At 36.9% G+C, this 20,767-nt stretch overlaps 1 protein-coding gene across 12 annotated transcripts in view; it reads right to left on the bottom strand.

The window, feature by feature from the left end:
* The window catches only part of CASK (calcium/calmodulin dependent serine protein kinase), a 387,942-nt gene that overhangs the window by 80,885 nt on the left and 286,290 nt on the right, over nt 1-20,767 (bottom strand). For 7 of the 12 annotated variants that reach the window (XM_067723825.1, XM_067723826.1, XM_067723828.1 and 4 more), the window contains exons 11-12: nt 20,685-20,702; nt 11,442-11,563 (exon numbers count right to left, since the gene is read on the bottom strand). In XM_067723825.1, coding sequence (XP_067579926.1) covers nt 11,442-11,563; nt 20,685-20,702 — 140 coding nt within the window. The remainder of the gene's footprint in view (nt 1-11,441; nt 11,564-20,684; nt 20,703-20,767) is intronic. The other 5 variants (XM_067723824.1, XM_067723829.1, XM_067723832.1 and 2 more) reach the window with 1 other exon arrangement.

Below are 20,767 nucleotides of genomic sequence, written 5' to 3'. Positions count from 1 at the left end.
AAAATAAATTTTTTAAAATAAAAATACATTACTTCTCATTTTTTAACTTTTTTTTTTTTTTTTCCCCCCGATACGCGGGCCTCTCACTCTTGTGGCCTCTCCCATTGCAGAGCACAGGCTCCGGACGCGCAGGCTCAGCGGCCATGGCTCATGGGCCTAGCTGCTCCGCGGCATGTGGGATCTTCCCGGACCGGGGCACGAACCCATGTCCCCTGCATCGGCAGGCAGACTCTCAACCACTGTGCCACCAGGGAAGCCCTCATTTTTTAACTTTTAAAAGCTTTACTGAGTATCATTTATAAACTGTACAGTCTGCACATTGTAAGTGTACAATTTGATGACTTTCAGTAAATTCATAACAGCTGTACAACCATCTCCTCAATCCAGTTTTAGAATATCTTCTTCATCCTCAAGCCTTCTCTTGTGTTGTATCTTAGAACGCTTTGCTTAACCCAAGGTAATGAAGATTTACTCCTTATATTTTCTTCTAAAAATTTTATAGTTTTAAGCTTACAATTTCCATCTTGTGGAAATCTTTGTGTAATGGTGTGAAGTAAGGGTCTAAGTTTATTTCTTTGCATATGGATAACCAATTGTTCCTGCACCACGTTTAAAAAAAGCACTATCCCCTCCCCATTGAATTGCCCTGGCACCTTTGTTGAAAATCAGCTGGCCATGAATGAGGGTTTATTTCTGAATGCTATGGTCCTTATGTCTATCCTTACACCAATACCATACTATTTTCATTAATGTAGCTTTATAACAAGCTTTGAAGTCAGTTCTCTAGTTTTGTTCTTTTTACAAAATTGTTTATGGCATTTCCATATAAATTGTAGGATCAGACTGTCAACTTCTACTAAAAAAATTCTGCTGGGATGCTGATAAGGACTGCATTGAATCTATAGCTCAATATGAAGAAAACTTCCATCTTAACAATATTGAATCCTCCAATCCAACATTTTATCTCTCTCCATTTATTTAGATCTTCCTTACTTTCTTTCAGCAACAGTTGTAGTTTTCAATGTATGAGTCCTATACTTCTTTTGTTTAATTAACTAAGTATTTTATCCTGTTTCAATGGTATTGTGAATATTTTAAAAATTTTATTTTCACATTATTCATTGCTTATATATAAAAGTACAGTTAATTTTTGTATGTTGATCTGGTATCCTGCAATCTTGCTAAACTTGCCTATTAGTTCTAGTAGATTTTTTTGTAGTGTCCTTAGGATTTTTTACATGCAAGACTATATCTCTGTGAGAATATGGTTTTACTTCTTCTTTTCCAATCTGCATGCCTTGAATTTCTTTTTCTTGCTTTACTGCACTGGCCAGAACCTCCATAACAATGTTGAATAGAAGTGGTAATAGTGGACAATCCTTGCTTTGTTTCTAGTTATATTACTTTTCTATTGCTGTGTAACAAATGACCATATTCTTAGTAGCTTATTTTTTTCCTTTAAGTTTATTGATAATTACATTAAGAATGAAGAAAAACTACTTTGAAGATATTTAGGACATATAATATTTCTAGCTCTCTTTATTTCAGGAATTTTGTTTCATGTGATACTTTCCTATTGACACTAATATTTCGATACTCTGATGGAAACAGACATGGGAGTTTTTGCCCATCCAATTAGAAACAGTGGAATGAGAGACCCCCATATCCACAGCAAGCTTCAGGGTACTTCAATCTCCAGCCCCAGGAGGCAGGTAGCACAAGGGCGACCACCACTGCCCTACTACCCAGATGGTTTCATATTTGCTGAAGTTCACTCTTTAAGACTACATGGTCAATAGATGCAGAGAAAGCTTACGACAAAATTCAACACCCATTTATGATAAAAACCCTCCAGAAAGTAGGCATAGAGGGAACTTTCCTCAATATAATAAAGGCCATATATGACAAACCCACAGCCAACATCATCCTCAATGGTGAAAAACTGAAACCATTTCCACTAAGATCAGGAACAAGACAAGGTTGCCCACTCTCACCACTCTTATTCAACATAGTTGTGGAAGTTTTGGCCACAGCAATCAGAGAAGAAAAAGAAATAAAAGGAATCCAAACCGGAAAAGAAGTAAAGCTGTCACTGTTTGCAGATGACATGATCCTATACATAGAGAATCCTAAAGATGCTACCAGAAAACTACTAGAGCTAATCAATGAATTCGGTAAAGTAGCAGGATACAAAATTAATGTACGGAAATCTCTTGCATTCCTATACACTAATGATGAAACATCTGAAAGTGAAATTAAGAAAACACTCTCATTTACCATTGCAACAAAAAGAATAAAATATCTAGGAATAAACCTATCTAAGGAGACAAAAGACCTGTATGGAGAAAATTATAAGACACTGATGAAAGAAATTAAAGATGATAAAAATAGATGGAAAGGGCTTCCCTGGTGGCGCAGTGGTTGAGAGTCCGCCTGCCGATGCAGGGGACACGGGTTCGTGCCCCGGTCCGGGAAGATCCCACATGCTGCAGAGCGGCTGGGCCCATGAGCCATGGCCGCTGAACCTGCACGTTCGGAGCCTGTGCTCTGCAATGGGAGAGGCCACAACAGTGAGAGGCTCGCGTACCGCAAAAAAAAAAAAAAAAAAAAAAAAAAGATGGAGAGATATGCCATGTTCTTGGATTGGAAGAATCAACATTGTGAAAATGACTCTACTACCCAAAGCAATCTACAGATTCAATGCAATCCCTATCAAACTACCACTGGCATTTTTCACAGAACTAGAACAAAAAATTTCACAATTTCTATGGAAACACAAAACACCCCGAATAGCCAAAACAATCTTGAGAATGAAAAATGGAGCTGGAGGAACCAGGCTCCCTGACTTCAGACTATACTACAAGGCTACAGTAATCAAGACAGTATGGTACTGGCACAAAAATAGAAATATAGGTCAATGGAACAGGATAGAAAGCCCAGAGATAAACCCACGCACCTATGGTCACCTTATCTTTGATAAAGGAGGCAAGAATATACAGTGGAGAAAAGACAGCCTCTTCAATAAGTGGTGCTGGGAAAACTGGACATCTACATGTAAAAGAATGAAATTAGAACACTCCCTAACACCATACACAAAAATAAGCTCAAAATGGATTAAAGACCTAAACGTAAGGCCAAACACTATCAAACTCTTGGAGGAAAACATAGGCAGAACACTCTATGACATAAATCACAGCAAGATCCTTTTTGACCCACCTCCTAGAGAAATGGAAATAAAAACAAAAATAAACAAATGGGACCTAATGAAACTTCAAAGCTTTTGCACAGCAAAGGAAACAAGACCAAAAGACAACCCTCAGAATGGGAGAAAATATTTGCAAATGAAGCAACTGACAAAGGATTAATCTCCAAAATTTACAGGCAGCTCATGCAGCTCAACATCAAAAAAACAAACAACTCAATCCCAAAATGGGCAGAAGACCTAAATAGACATCTCACCAAAGAAGACATACAGATGGCCAAGAGGCACATGAAAGGAGGCTCAACATTAATCATTAGAGAAATGCAAATCAAAACTACAATGAGATATCATCTCACACAGGTCAGAATGGCCATGATAAAAAAATCTACAAACAATAAATGCTGGAGAGAGTGTGGAGAAAAGGGAACCCGCTTGCACTGTTGGTGGTAATGTAAATTGATACAGCCACTATGGAGAACAGTATGGACGTTCCTTAAAAAACTAAAAATAGAGCTACCATACGACCCAGAAATCCCACTACTGGGCATATACCCTGAGAAAACCATAATTCAAAAAGAGTCATTTAGCAAAATGTTCATTGCAGGTCTATTTACAATAGCCAGGACATGGAAGCAACCTAGGTGTCCATCGACAGATGAATGGATAAAGAAGATGTGGCACATATATACAATGGAATATTACTCAGCCATAAAAAGAAACAAAATTGAGTTATTTGTAGTGAGGTGGATGGACCTAGAGTCTGTCATACAGAGTGAAGTAAGTCAGAAAAAGAAAAACAAATACCGTATGCTAACACATATATATGGAATCTAAGGGGAAAAAATGGTCATGAAGAACCTAGGGGCAAGATGGGAATAAAGACACAGACCTACTAGAGAATGGACTTGAGGATATGGGGAGGGGGAAGGGTAAGCTGTGACAAAGTGAGAGAGTGGCATGGACATATACACACTATCAAACGTAAAACAGATAGCTAGTGGGAAGCAGCCGCATAGCACAGGGAGATCAGCTCGGTGCTTTGTGACCACCTAGAGGGGTGGGATAGGGAGGGTGGGAGGGAGCGAGATGCAAGAGGGAAGAGATATGGGAACATATGTATATGTATAACTGATTCACTTTGTTATAAAGCAGAAACTAACACACCATTGTAAAGCAATTATACTCCAATAAAGATGTCAAAATAAAAAGTAACTGAGTTGAAGATACGACTTAATTTTCTTTCTCAAATCCTCAGATCTAAAATTTCTCTTCTGATGAAGTACCAACGGATATGTTAGAATTTTTCTTCAGAGTTGTTTGTGGGGGAGTTGTTCTTAGAATTTAATTTTATATTCACAGATCAAGTACCTACCCACTCCTAGCTAAGCAATGAAACACATATATTACAAAGTTTCATTCTGCACATCTCTGAGAATGGCAGCATATTCCATAAGGAGGTGAGGGGTGGGTCCCAGATGGAAGATAATGCCATGGATGGAACACATGACACTTCATAAGCAAAACTGGTAGGAGTCAGCATATGATGTGAGGTTAGCCTTTTGAATGAACTTATTTTAAAAGTGCAACTGAGGACTTCCCTGGTGGCCCAGTGGTTAAGAATCCGCCTGCCAATGCAGGGGACACGGGTTCAAGCCCTGGTCTGAGAAGATTCCACATGTCGTGGAGCAACTAAGCCTGCACTCCACAACTACTGAGCCTGCGTGCCTAGAGCCTTTGCTCCACGGCAAGAGAAGCCACCGCAGTGAGAATCCCGCGCACTGCAAGAAAGAGTAGCCCCTGCTCACCGTAACTAGAGGAAGCCTGCACACAGCAATGAAGACCCAATGCAGCCATAAACAAATAAATAAATATTGTTTTAAAAAGTGCAACTGAAAGAAGCAGCACAAGGGAACTGTGGAAAGAGGGTGTTTGTGATAGATGTGTTTTGTATCTTGATTGGGGTAACAGTAACATGACTCTTATGCATTTGTAAACACTCATAGAACTCTACACCAGAGAGTGAACTGTACTGTATATAAATTTAAAAATGTAATCAGCACCATCCCCCATAAAAGTAATATATGCTCATTGTCAAATATTTGGAAAACATAAATACAATGTTATACACCATTCAAGATACTGGATGTTAATGTACCAGAGTACAAAAGGCTTATTGATATGGTTTCAGAATCCACATTGGAAATAACCTTTAAGAAACTACCATGCTACAAGGTTTGGTATAGTGACAAAAAAGAATACCCACTATTAATGGAAAAGGCTATTAAAATACTCCTATCTTTTCCAGCTTCACAAAAAAAAAGACTACATGGGACCCTGAGAAGGTACGAGTAGCTCAGCCTCTGAAGGTCCTCAAATAGGCCTTATTATTCCAGACATATAAGTGCAAATCGACCAGACTACAAATTCATGGATAACTTAGCTTTGGCATTTCCTGACTGGTAACCTATTTAAACATCCAAACTTAACACTGTATCAGCTTACTTCTCAGACCCCAAATTGCTCAAAAACATCAAATTATTGCAGAAGTTTCATTTTTTTCCCTTTTAGGAAGCTTCTGAGTTCTAAAAATAAGCTATTCCCAAATATGACTACTAATTTAATATCATCTTAAAAAAAGCAAAATAGTAAATCAAGAGTTGTAGTTTTCCAGTGTTAACTCCAGGTCAGATAGAAAAACTCTCTAATTCACCCTAAAAAGCAGAAAAGTCATAATAAAGATGTCAATAATATAAAATATTGAGGATTAAGGACATCAATTATTTCTAATGGAATATTTTAAAATATTCTATTATAAAATTGCTTATAAATTAATATAAAACTGCTAAATTAAGTTGCTACTGCAGTTAGTTTTTGCTTTATTAATCTAATCACCGATTATTTTTTAGGACTTCTCAGAAAAATGATCTTAATTAAGTGGGGCATCACATCTACCATGGAAACAGCAGTCTGTAACAAATGCTAACAGCTGCTCAGAGGTATGACAGATGGTGGGTGAATGTTTAAAACTTAGCTGTCAAAGTTTGGCAGAGAGAAACACGTGTAATTTAACAATGTTTTGTAACATTGTTGACTTACAAAATAAACATTAATTCTGTAATAGGAAAATTTCTACAAAAACTTAATAAGACTGAGAATCACCACCAAATAACATTTGCAAAATACTTTTTATCTGGAAAAAAACTCTTGATTTTTCAGCCCATCAAAAACACCTCTATCATCTCACCATCCAACGTTATCACACGGAAGTTCCAAAACTAATTCAAAATATTAGTAAAAGACATAATTACACTTTAACACCAATTCCCAAGAAAGCCTAATTAATGAACGACAGAGTAACATTTCATTATTTTAGATTTGATTTTTGTAATCTGCACTAATACTTGAAAAATCAATTCTGGGCAAAATTAGTTTTCCATGCTGTACTGGGCTGAATATTGTCCCCTCAAAATTCATGTTGATCCGGAATCTCAGAATGTGACCTTATTTGGAAATCAGGTCTTTGCAGATGTAATTAATTAAGATGAGGTCATACTGGATTAGAGCGGGTCCTAAATCCAATGACTAATGTCCTTATAAGAAGGCCATGTGAAGACATACTGAATAGAATCACACACATACAGAGGAGAATGCCATGTGAAGATGGAGTCAGAAACTGGAGTAATGAGGCCAAAGAACACCAAGGACTGCAGGCAACTACCAGAGCTGGAAGAGGCAAGGAAGGATTCTTCCCTGGAGACTTGGAGGGAGCATGGCTCTGCTGACACCTGATTTAAGACTTCTAGCCTCCAGAACTGTAAGAGAATAATTTCTTATCTTAAGCCAACCCGTTTCTGGCAGCTTCAGTAAACACACTCCAAATTGTATTTTATTAAAATTGATCTATATATTTCAGACACAGACCATCACCGTACCACTGCTTTTAATTTTTGAAAGTAGACATATTGGAACAAGCTGGACCAAGCACACTTCTTCCTCAAGCCTCTTTATTTCTCCCCACAAAATGAGAAGCAGCATATGTGTGCCAGGTAGAACTGGTTGAATAGCAAATATTTAGACGTTCTAGAACTATTTCTAACTACAGATTATACTAGATGCGTTTTACTAGAATTCAAATCAGAAAGCATTTCCTCCCTCAGTGGAACCACAGTATTTCTTTTGTTTTAATGTAAATTCTTTAAATATGACAGATGTTTTGTTTCCTCCAAACCAATTCTAATAACGTTTCTTTGAATTTTGAGCTTCTTACTATTTTAAAGGCATGACTAGAAAAAATAAAGTACTACATAATCTTTTTTTTTTTTTTTTTTTTTTGCGGTACGCGGGCCCCTCACTGCCGTGGCCTCTCCCGCTGCAGAGCACAGGCTCCGGACGCGCAGGCTCAGTGGCCATGGCTCACGGGCCCAGCTGCTCCGCGGCATGTGAGATCCTCCCAGACCGGGGCACGAACCCGTGCCCCCCGCACCAGCAGGCAGACCCTCAACCACTGCGCCACCAGGGAAGCCCACTACATAATCTTTTATCTTCCTCAGGAACTTAATCTTGTTTCTTTTTGTCAGCTGAAAAATGACGGCTGCAAACTTAACGATTTTTAGTGTTATTGAATTAATAGGAATTATTTAAATATAATAAAGATATTTCATGAAATGGCTCAGTGGGATTAAGTAACAGTCAAGCCATGGTCCACAAAACTAGGCCACTAGGTGTCACTACTTGGAATTCTTGAAAAGGATAACAATGATTCTGCAAAACAATACAATCCAAATCCAAGCATGGGATGTGGAACACTAGAAGAAAGAAGAATGAATGGCCAAAGTTTGAAAAGTTTCTCCTCAAGTGTTGGTCATACCATGATCCTTTTTTTTATGCATACCATAAGTACTGAAGTATTGAAACATTTTTTAATAGTTAGATTTCTCTACATGGCAGCCATTTGAACACTTCACTGATCACATTATTGAAATGTAGCCTGTTAACTCTGAAACAAGAGCTTAATGAGACATATTTAAGGGCTGTAGATCATGAGGGCATTATTTCATTCATGACAATTAAGCTTTCATTGAAGGATGGCTCAGTTTGGATCTTCAGAACCAAATGCATCCCAACACTGCCCAGGGTCGGCCTCATAGTCAGTCATTTCAGGAGAGTTCTGGGCTTCACATGTAGTGCTTGTCTGCAAAATTCTGTAGACACGGTGTCTTTTTATTGGGCACAACTCATTTTCAGCCCACCAACTCCTTTTCAAAACGAGATGCATTGACAGGGCACATACTGATACTACAGACACTTCTTTAAGTGTAATTAATAAAAATTACAAAGGAATATAAATATAATTAATAAAAATCCAAAGGAACTTTAAACATGTTTTTCCTCACTAAAATCTATGAATCTCTTCTGAAGTTGTAACAATGTCTACCCAAGAATGCAGCAGTTATTCAAAATAATTATTTTCAGTGAGGTCTGGCAGCCTGGCTCAGTTCCAAAGTCCAGTCTGTGTCTGAATATCTGCCCCTCCCTGTAGAAACTAGCAATGTTCTTGCATTTCCCCTGTAGTCTCAAGCTTGGTATGCTCAGATACCTTGTTACATTCAGTAAGAAAAACCCAACTTTGAAAACTAATTTGGGCTACTCTTAGCCTTTAAATGACAAAAAGTCCTTGATCTAAAGGCCAGTAAATCTTAGCAGTGACAACCACTGACTGCACTGAAATAAACCAAATCTCCATGCTCTGCTGCAGCTTCTTTCAAATATCCCACTTACTAGTTCTAGTAAAGGCTGTGACTTCTGCAGAAAATTCACAATTGTCAAAACTTTCTGCATCTGGGACTTCCCTGGTAGTCCAGTGGTTAAGACGCCGCACTTCCACTGCAGAGGGCGCGGGTTCGAACCCTGGTTGGGGAACTCCCGCATGCCGTGTTGTGGCACGGCCAAAAAACCAAACAAAAACAAAAAAAACCTTTCTGCATCATATGAAACAATGATAAAGAAGAATAGATATTTAAATAGCCAATGAAAAGAGGTCAAACTCTAATTCAAATAGCACATTAACAATAACAATGATGACAACGAAGGAGGAGAAAATGGAATGTTAGGAGCTATCCACAAACCAGAACGAATTTCAAGGGCTTTTTCGTGTCCAAGGAAAGTAACAAGTTACTTGAAATAAACTTAATCTGAAATGTCCTCAAATTACTTAGGATAAATTACACTAAAGAGAAAACCCATTTCCTTATCTTCCTGAGCACATTTTTTATCTTTACTGAAGTATAATTGACAAGTACAATTGTAATATATTTAAAGTGTACAACATGATGATTTGATAAATGTATACATTGTGAAAGGATTCTCACAATCAAGTTAATTAACACATCCATCACTTCACGTATTTATCTTTTTTTTGATGAGAATACTTAAGTTCTATTCTCTTAGCAAATTTCAATTATAAAATGCAGTGTTAACTATAGTCACCACGCTATACATTAGATCCTCTGACCTTATTTATCTTATAAATAAGATAAATACCAACTTCTCCCCATTTCCCCCACCTCCCAGCCTGGGCAACCATCATTCCACTTTGTTTCTATGAGTTTGACTTTTTTTTAAGATTACACACATAATTGATACCATGCAGTATTTGTCTTTCTCTATCTGGCTTATTTCATTTAGTACATTTAAAAACTATTTCCCAGTTCTCTTGCATCTAGGTAAGCATGTAACTAGTACTTGTCAATGGAATATGGACAACTGTGATACAGGCCACTTCCAACCTTGACCCTGCAAAATTCTCCATTTTCTCTCATCTGCTGGCTGGATGCAAAGGATGCAGTGGAAGATTCCAAAACCTTGAGAGATGGCAGAATCACAAAGTGGAAGAAGCCTGGATCCCTGAATGCCTCTGTGGAAGAGACTCTTCCTGCTCCTCCCCTCCTCATCTACCTGCATTGGACTGTGATGTGAGCAAGAAATAAACTTCTATTCCGGTAAGCCACTCAAATTTTAGGATTGCATGCTGTAGCAGTTAGTCCTGAATTAATACATATACTATTTAAAAAGCCTAACTAATCAAAAAATAATAATTAATTTGATTTGACCAAATCTATGGATAGAAGCAACTGTGAGATACCTATGACTGCACTTAGTGTGAAGTTGAAACATACTATGACACTCTTAGCTTAGCTTTTCCCAAACTGGTCCTTACCAATTCGACAGGATTGTGAATAAAAGTTCTCTGCCCAAATTAGTTTGAGAAATGCTATTAGAGTTAATAAGGTTTCTTTGCTATAGGACATCTTAGAGCTGCTATATACTAACACCCATTGTGAATCCGTATAAAGGGAATAAAGAATGCAGCATTTTCCAAACTTATATAGTCAATAAATAATTTAACCAATAAATTTAAGATCTACTCCCCCCTCTCGAATGGCAAGACCCACCACTATCTCCCAGAGCAATGCTCTGTAGAACACATTCTGGGAAATTTTGCTTTAGTTTAATCCATGTCACATGGTTGATTAATCAGAGTGAGCACCAAAAAGTTCTAGACATCCCAAAGCAAAATAATTCTCTTATTAAGGGAAGATTTTTCTTGTAAAAAGACTTATATGTACTAGTAGACTAATATGTACACTAAGAAAGTTTTCACTGCTGAAGTTAACCAAGTTCTATAAGAAAGGTATTTTACTTAAAATGTGACTGAAATGAAGGCAGATGTGAACTGTCAGCTTCTGACTTTTCCTTTTACCTGTCAGTGGAGCCTGTCATATTTAATGATGGAATATATTCTTACGTTTTAAGGAGAAGACACTGAGTTTATGAAAACCAGCAACGTTAAGTATGAAATGTGTATGTGAATACAGTCCATTGCACAATATCTTACTTTTCTCTCTCCTATATTCATGTTTGAGGTGCAATGTTTGAAAACAATGTTTAAAAGCAATAAAAGGTAATCACAGCTAAGATCAATGGATTCTTCTAATAGAAACACATATATAAAATATATAACTTTTTCCACTGTGACTTGTTAGGCTATACTGCATTTGTACCATATATAAGATACTATATTTCAGTTATGAATCTATGATGGATGACTTCCCACATTTCTCACAGACTGAAGGCAACTGAAAAAGGACTGTTATGATGGACATTTGGATATTCATGTAAAGTAAAACGGTATGGTAAATGTTCAATTTACCCAAAAAAATTAATAAAAAGAAAAACTTACATCTAGTAGTGTGTGAAGATGCTGATCCTGGAAAACACTGTGTAGGAAATCTAAGTCCTTTTCACTGCAGTCTGTAAGTGCATGAATTTCTTCCAGGCTGTCCAGCACCTGTGAGACTGCTCCTAAGGGAAACAAACAGAAACAGCCAGTAGAGAAAGTCAATGTCAAACTAACCTTCATAAGCTAAATGTCACACCTCAGAACTGCGGGCTAACAGACAGAACTTCAAAGGTTCAGGTCTTTACTGAAAAACAGACTTAAATGCATTTCATATCACTTAAGGATAGAATATTTGCAGTGAGTTTATTTTCTTAACGACGTGTTTGTGTGTTCCTCATTTTTCAAAGTAAATTGAATCTTGTCTTACTTGAATTAAGGAAATTCATCAACTATAACTGAGCTACTAGAAGATCTGGGTGCAGAACGTTATATCAATACATCAGAAACAGAGTGTGGGTTCCAATGACCCCATGATGTTTTGAAATATTACAGAAGTAACATAGGTGGCCATTTCACACAGGTGCATTCCAGCAAGAATGGAAGGTAAGGTCGGCTGTAGATCTGAGGGACAAACCTTCAACTAGGAGCTCCTGCTGTGTAAAATAGGCTTCTTATGATTTTTAAGGCTCAAACTTAAGTTAGCAAAAATCCCACTCCACTCTTTCTCCTTCCTTTACATACAAAGTCAAGGGAACCAAGTTGTTCTTAGTCTACTGGGGCCCTTTTTATTCAAAGGACAAAGACAAAGGGTAGGTATACTGACTGACACTTTCAAATACCATATTAGGTACTAGGGGAAATCATTTTTGCAGGGCAGTGTGGTCACTTTCTTTAAATTTCCTCTAATAACCAGGAATCCAGAGAGGTAGCAGCAGGGAGAAATACACACCGAGCAGTAACAAAGTCACTTAGCCTTAAAGAAGTGATTAGCCAATTTTACTTTGCAGACAACATGCACATACACACTTCAGAGAAAGAAAAGCACCCTGAGAGGCTACGCTTCAGAACGTTAGTGTACACAGTGTCAGAGACATTCTAACGATAAGTGCCTCACTGCACATGTAACTCTTAGATTCATAGTTTTCAACCAGAAGCAATATTGCCCCTCAGGGGGACATTTGGCAATGTCTGGAGACACTTTTGGTTGTCACAACTGTGGTGGTGGTTGGAGTGAGGAGATAGGTTGTGCTACTGTCATCTAGTGGGTAGAGGCCTGGGATGCTATTAAACATCCTCCAATGCCCAAGATGGCTCCCCAACAAGAATGAATTATGTAGCCCAAAATGTCAGTGGTGCTGAAGTAGAGAAACTTTGCTTTACATAAAGATAAAAATCTTGAATCTTTCTGTTCTGGAACTCTATGCTGTTTCTAGCTACTTTTGGTCTTGGACCTCATCCATTCACATGCACTTACTGGTGACCATGTAAATTAGTACCACTTTTCCAGAAAGCAATCTGGTAATTTAAATCAAAGAGCCTTAAAAATGCTCATGCACTTTGATTCAGTAATTCCATTTACAAAAACCTACATTAAGGAAAAAATAGGAAATGTAGAAAAAGCTTTATGTGTAAGGATATCGATCATATAAAATGGACAAATATCTAATAATTAGGGAATGATTACATAAATTATAGAACATCCATATAAGGGAATATATAGCCACATGAAAATTGTTTTTGAAGAATTTTAAAGACAGAGAAATCTGCATGATGGAAAATTCAAGAAAGCAGACTGCAAAACCTCATAAACTATATATCCCCAATTATAAGTGAAAAAATATATTTACAAATTCAGAAAAAAACCCCAACAGAATGAAAAATACCAAAAAGGTAATAGTAGTTATGTTTATTTTCCTATTTATACTTCATTCTGTTTTTGTCCATATGTTCCAAGGTTTCTACAATGGAAAAAAAAAGCTGCTATATAAGCAACTGCTTTTTGCAGTATTTAATTATGTTAAAAATCTGGGGCTTAACCACATTAAGTGGTTAAGTGGTTAACCACATCAAGTGGTTATCCACATGGAAATTACTGTAGCTAATTTTTTAAAAATTTGACTTTTATTTTGAGATAATTGTAGATTAACATGCAGTTGTAAGAAATAGTACAGAAAGAGCTCATGTACCCCTCACCCACTTCCCCCCAATGGTAACATCTTGTAAAACTGTCATATATCATAACCAGGATATTGACATTGATATAGTCAAGCTACAGAGTATTTCCATCACCACAAGGATCCTTCATGTTGCCCTTTTATAACTGCAGTAATTTCCCCCCTGCCCTTCCCCCTCCTAACCCCTGGCAACTACTAACCTGTTCTCCATTTCTATAAATTTGTCATTTCAAGGATGCTATATAAATGAAACGATACAGTATGTAACCTTTGGGGACTGGCTTTTTTGACTCAGCATTAATTCTCTGGAGATTCATCCAGGTTGTTGCATGTATCAATAGTTTAATCCTTTGTATTCTTGGGTAGTATTCCATGGCAGGGAGGTACCACAACTTTCCCCCCCCATAGTCACCCACCCTTTGGAAAAGGGTATTTTATTTTATTTATTTTTTTAAGATCTTTATTGGAGTATAATTGCTTTACAATGGTGTGTTAGTTTCTGCTGTATAACAAAGTGAATCAGCTATACGTATACATATATCCCCATATCCCCTCCCTCTTGCGTCTCCCTCCCACCCTCCCCAACCCACCCCTCTAGGTGGTCACAAAGCACTGAGCTGATCTCCCTGCGCTATGTGGCTGCTTCCCACTAGCTATCTATTTTACATTCGATAGTGTATATATGTCCATGCCACTCTCTCACTTCATCCCAGCTTACCCTTCCCCCTCCCGGTGTCCTCAAGTCCATTCTCTACGTTTGCGTCTTTATTTCTGTCCTGCCCCTAGGTTCTTCAGAACCTTTTTTTTTTCTGATTCCATATATATGTGTTAGCATACAGTATTTGTTTTTCTCTGACTTACTTCACTCTGTATGACAGTCTCTAGGTCCATCCACCTCACTACAAGTAACTCAATTTCATTTCTTTTTATGGCTGAGTAATATTCCATTGTATATATGTGCCACATCTTCTTTATCCATTCATCTGTTGATGGACACTTAGGTTGCTTCCATGTCCTGGCTATTGTAAATAGAGCTGCAATGAACACTGTGGGGATGTACCACAATTTGATCATTCATCTGTTGATGGGACTGTGGATACTTTTAAATTTTGAATAATTACACATACCAGGCTATTGGTATTCTTTCATTGAAAATATTAAGTGGATACTAAGCAGAATAAAAAAGGTACAAGGCAGAAACCAGTCCTCATCTCCCCTGCTATTCCTGAAAATGTATTAACCTAATCCACTTCCTTCTACCTGCTCTTCTCAGGACTTTTACTTTGTTCTGAATAGGAAAAAAAAAATCTGGAAATTAGTTAAAAGTCAGCTCTCTCGTCCCTTATTGAAAGCCTTGGAAAGCAAGAGATGATGTAAAGATATTAGTCCCAAATATCCCACTGAGCCCCTGACCCCAGTACATTATCAACAGGAGAATTAAATGATGCCAGGTTTATAAAGTTAGTAAAGCTAGTTCTAAGTTTCTGGATTAACTGCAACAACAAAAATACTAATGAAATATGGTGGTTTTTTGTATATTAAAAAAATTCAACAGATAGCACAGAAAGCTAATGATCATTTTCACTCAGTAATCTTATCTAGTTTTTATTGTCTCTATCCAGCACTGCTTATGCTGATATATAATCTAGGTAGTAGTTTATTAATACTATAAGATTAAAATAAAACAACCTTGTATCTAGCGAATACTAAGATGGAAAGTCTAACCACTGGGAAGGAATTTTGGCTGTACCCGATCAGGGACGTATCATTTGTTGGTCTGTGAACTCCCAAAGCTCTGTGCAATTCCTGTCCTACCAGCACTACCCTACATTTGCGTTTGCTCACTCTTTGTTTCTGTGCTGTGAGGTCCTTAAGGCAGGTGTATATTTGATCCATTTTATTACATCCACAAACTATGCCTTGAATTAATTAAGTACCAAAGAAACAATAATAGCAGCTCCCAATTAGTAAGTGTTTGTTATGTGTCAGGCACATCCCCAGGACAACACAGTAAGGTAAATATAGTACCTGACCTTTCCAGATGGGGAACTGAGGTTCAGAGAGGTCAAGGAAGGTCACAGCTAGAAGTGGTACAGCCAGGACTCAACCCCAGTGTGTCTGGATCCAAAGTGTATGCTCTTCTTGACTTAACTACAGTAACTGGCCGTACTAGGAAACATAGGGGGAGCCTTCAACAAGAAGTGACGTGTGGTTTATGCATGGATATGGAGGTTAGAAAAGAACCTGAACCCTACTGGGTCAGACAATATCCAAAAAACTTTCACCAAATGTTCCTGCTTTTTGCCAGGTGTGAGGCAGGGGGTTCAGGGAAAACAGGTATGATCCCTGGTCTCAAGGAAGGGGCTCTCAGGCTGGTGTGGGAAGTAGGCATACTATACCCTGAAGCAAACCATAGAGAAGAGATAAAAAATAAAGTGGTACAGAAATAGGGCTGCCCAGGGAGGAGCTGGGACAGTCTCAGAGAAGAGGTGGATGAGCAGGAACTCAACACCTCCACCTAGGTTTCCAATGTGCTCTGGCAGACCCAGTGGATGCTTTGCTGGAAAGCACGAAGGCATCTATTGCCTGTGTCTCTAGTAGGCAAGACCCACCAGGTCAACAGGTCTATTTAATTTCCTTGGATCTGTCACCTTTTTTGAACTGATTTATAGTCTTACCTTGTACCCAAATGTGATTAACTTTGTAGGTTTTCAATCGTGAAAGGAAGCATTTGCACAGGTGTACTCAAGTTGCCTATTTCAGGCTCTGAAAAGTGCCCCTAATTTAAAGTTTCTGGAATTAGCTAGGAAAATTATAGTTTTTATTCAATTTCTCCTTTGTCTTTTCATATTGAATAAACATATATATTTGGTCTAACCTCAAAATCTTTCTTTACCCTTGATCATTTTAACACTTCCTACTGACACCTCTTCTAAGTTTCGTTATTTCTTTGAGTATGACCAGCAGAACCATATATCTCACAGATGCGTACGATTGATATCCGCAGTTCAACACCCAGCCCATGTAAAAATCTCATAATTTTTCAGTTCATTATAAAATATAAATGTACACAAAGACATTTCTGGGGCTTTTCCATTGCTATTGTTTTAAACACAGAGGCAGTAGTAATAATTAATACAACACAACACAACAACACAACACACACAAGCTCTTAAGCTGTTACTAGTATTTATTTTGCTGATCAATACTGTCATATCTGAAAGAGCTATTGACTTTCCTCAAAAACTGAAAAGGATGTTTTTCTCTATAAAACCGCTGAATAAACTTGTAACTATCTTAAGAAACAAACAATAGTACATAAGTTCACCTCAGAGGGCAATTTATCTAATGGCAGGACTGTAGGTATTCTATTCACTTTTGTATTCCAGGCTGCATTTTGCAGTGTGCTTTGTACAAAGAGACACAATAAAATAGGTTCGATTAAAATGATTGTTTTCTGAGCAAATTCTAAAGAATTGCAAATAAAATATTATAATGAGAAATATGTAACCACTGAAAACAGTTTATTTTATAGCAGTTTCCTCAAAGTCACAATGAAAATTATTTTAATACTTCTATTTGTGTAACAGTTTATAATTTCCAAAGTGCTTTTCACACTTATTATCTTATGTGATTCCATAATAACCCTGTCCTGTAGACAAGTGTATTTATATTTGAAAAATCGGACGCTCATTGGGGTTAAATGACTGTGGAGCCACATCAGTGAGTACGAGAGTGAGTCTTAGAACCCAGGTCTCTAACACCTAGTCCTTCCACTACAGACTGGTCCCTCCTGAAACCATGTTTTACCCTCAGCAACACACCTGAATAATCTGCATTTGGTAATGAGATGATATCCAATTTCTATTTTCTTTTTGACCTGAATTTTGTTTACCATATAAGGTTTATTTTCTTACGCTTTGGTCCAAACTTTCACAATGATAAATTTATTAGAAAGTAATCAAGCCCTGTCTTCAGAATAGTATTTTGCTTTAACTTTTGCATAATTCATTTGGTAATCAAGTTTGTATCTAAAAATTAGGTTGATAATTATACATTTTAACTTTGAACATTTCTACTTTTTCCAAGAATCTCACTGATACTTTCTAAAAAGTTTTCTACTACTGTTATGAAGTAATAATCAAAAGAAGCATAAATACATCACCTGTTTTAAAAATGTTTTCTGAGTCTATTTCTTTAGAGAAATATGCTTTAAAGGTCAATAAAACTTTGAGTCTAGAACAGTTTCATTACAAGAGTGGAAAAGTCTCATAAAAAAGTTGACTGAGTAAAAATAACCTGAAAGGAGGACAGAAAAATAAATAGTTGAATGTTAAAAACGTTCTCAGTGTCAAAGTAGGTTGAGTCTGTCTTAAAACTATTTCCCCCTAGCTTTACTATAAAAAGTTTCAAACGTATGGAAAGTTGAAAGAACTGTACTCACCACCTAGATTCTACAATTTAATTTTTGCGATATTTGCTTTATCACATATCTATCCACACATCAATTCATCTTATTTTTCATTCATCTCAAAATAAGTGGCAGATGGTCAACATCAGTACACTTCACCTCTAAGTACATCAGTATAGATTTTAATACTTCTCTCTCTCAGGTAAAATTTACATAGAGTGAAATACACAAATCTTAAGTGTACCATTCAATGAGTTTTGATAAATGTATACACTGCATACATCTGATAAACCGCATATATACCCATGTATGCAGTTATTTCAGCAACAAAGATTTGTATGTGTATATTTTAAAAATTATATGTATAGCTATAAAACTTAATATCACTGAGCAAATTCAGCATCTCAATCTAGTCTAGCTTCTCCTGAAGAGTTATCAATAACCTCTATTTCCTATTACATTAGCAGTCCTATTTATATAACACTGAATCAGTACACATACATTCATATCACTCACTCAATTAAAGCCCTTCCTTGCAAGCACAGTAGCATTAAAAAAAATCTGCTTACTAAGGTAGAATTAAGTTAAAATTCATCAATTTAGGTGTACATTTTCATCACTCCACAAAAGTTCCTTTTTGTCCCTTTGCAGTCAATCTCTCCCCCCACCCCTACCCCTGGACAACAGGTTTTATTCCCACTGTACAAAGCAAATCCTGGTTATCAGTCAAGTTATAAGTAATAGTGAATCCTGTAATGAAAATTGTATTTTGGACTTAAGCATCTGTGCTATATCCAATTCAAGTTATGAAAACTTACACATGGTGATAAATGCTTTAGATTCTTTATGTATAGATTCTAGTGCAGATGCCTTAAAATTTATTAGTTAAAAGAAGTAAAAACTCTGCAAATGTATTCTGTCAGAGTACAGATACCATAATTCTAATGCCATTTTACTTGTTAAAACAATCTGTATTTCCAAATAGCAACATCACTGGGCACAAATTTGTCAAAGTACTTTAAATAACATTCTGCTGGTTGTTAAGTGCCCATTCATAATAAGGCCTTACAACTAAGGAAAAGCACTACTTGATACCTCCAAGATGTTTTCATTCCCAAATGACACAATAGGTCTGCTGATTGAAAAAAAAAAAAAAAAAAAAAAGGAGAGGGGTACTAAATCTGGAGAAACAAAAACAGTTACAAATGGGAAGTGTCTTACATTCCAATGGTTATTAACTTGTACATAGTGGGCAGCCTCTGAGATGGCCCCCAAGATCCCTGACTCCTGGTATTCACACCCTTATATAATCAATTCTTTCCCTGGAGTGTAGGCTGGACTTATTAACTCACTTGTAACAAGCACAAGAGGGCAGAAGTGATAGGATGTCACTTCTGAGATCAGGTTATAAGGACTGTGGCTTCTGTCTTGGGTGCTCTCTCTTACTTTTGCCCTCTCTCTTTGATCATCTGTGCCAGGGTAAGCAAGCTTCTAGGCTGTGAGCAGCCCTATGGAGAGGCCCAACAGTCCGTGAGGAACTGAAGCCTGTCAACCCCCATGTGAGTGAGCATGGAAGAGGATTCCCCCTACAGTTGGGCCTTCAAATGAGATCACAGCTCTGGATGACATCTTGACTGCAATGTCATGAGAGATCTTGAGCCAGAGGTACTCAGCTAAGCCATGCTCAGATTCCTGACCAATAGAAACTGCTAGATGATAAATGCTGTTTTGAGCTTACTCATTAGAGAGCAACAGATAAGTAACATACTGTGAGATTTTTATATTAAATTGGCTGCAATTTGAGCTACAAGTAATTAATGCAAGAAAGTGTGGCAATGAATTTAACTAGTAGCACCCAGATTTTCTATTTATCTTTGTCTCTTATATACTTTCCCCCCAGTAAGCACAATGTTGAGGTAAAGATTTATTCTATTATTTTAACTGAAATTATTATTGAGATAATTGGAGATTTATATGCAGTTGTAAGAAATAATACAGAGATCCCTGTATTATTTTCCTCACTGGTAACTTTTTACAAAACATAGTGTAATATCACAACCAGAATACTGACATTGATACAATCCACCCATCTCATTTAGATTGCCTTAGTTTTACTAATACTCATTTGTGTGTATGTAATTTCTTACATACTTTTTACTTTACTATTCTCACATACTCAAATTATATCCCTTTGTAATGAAAATCTAGCTATTACATTATTCTTTATAAATGTTCTTTCTGATGGTAGAAGTTAAGAGACATGAATCCAGGAGTTTATTTCACAGCTCCATGTCAATAAGCTAAAAATAGAGTCAGTAACAGATTAAAAAAAAAACTGCTTATAGATTAAAGGAACGTTCACTTACCCTGAAAGTTTTCTTGAAAGCAAACTATAAAATAAATTGTTAGCCTTTCCCTGGAATTAATGTATTTGTGCTTGAAATTCAGATGTGAAATAATATTAAGTGCACTTAAAATTTTAACACTGCCTCTTTTTCCTCTTATGAAAGAAGTAAGAAGTTAGTATTATTTGTATAACAATGCTTCAGGAAATCAATATATCCAAGTTTTCATTGTATGGTCAAGCAGTGTTAAAATTCATAAATAAACATCTAAGCAGAAACAGCCAAGGAAAAAGTCAAGCTGATTATGAACCATGCAAAGCCAAACACTTTTGCATAAAAGATAAACCTTAGAGGAAAGCAAAGGGATACCTACTTTCTGCTGCTAGAAGTCCTAGGAGGAAGGCAGCATATGGACAAACAACAAACAGTATGATTTTAGAGCAAGCGGGTTATCAA

The sequence above is a fragment of the Pseudorca crassidens genome, chromosome X, assembly GCF_039906515.1.
Source record: "Pseudorca crassidens isolate mPseCra1 chromosome X, mPseCra1.hap1, whole genome shotgun sequence".
Taxonomy (NCBI): Eukaryota; Metazoa; Chordata; class Mammalia; order Artiodactyla; family Delphinidae; genus Pseudorca; species Pseudorca crassidens.
Note: the sequence above shows the minus strand (reverse complement) of the source record. Positions and strands in the feature narration are given on the sequence as shown.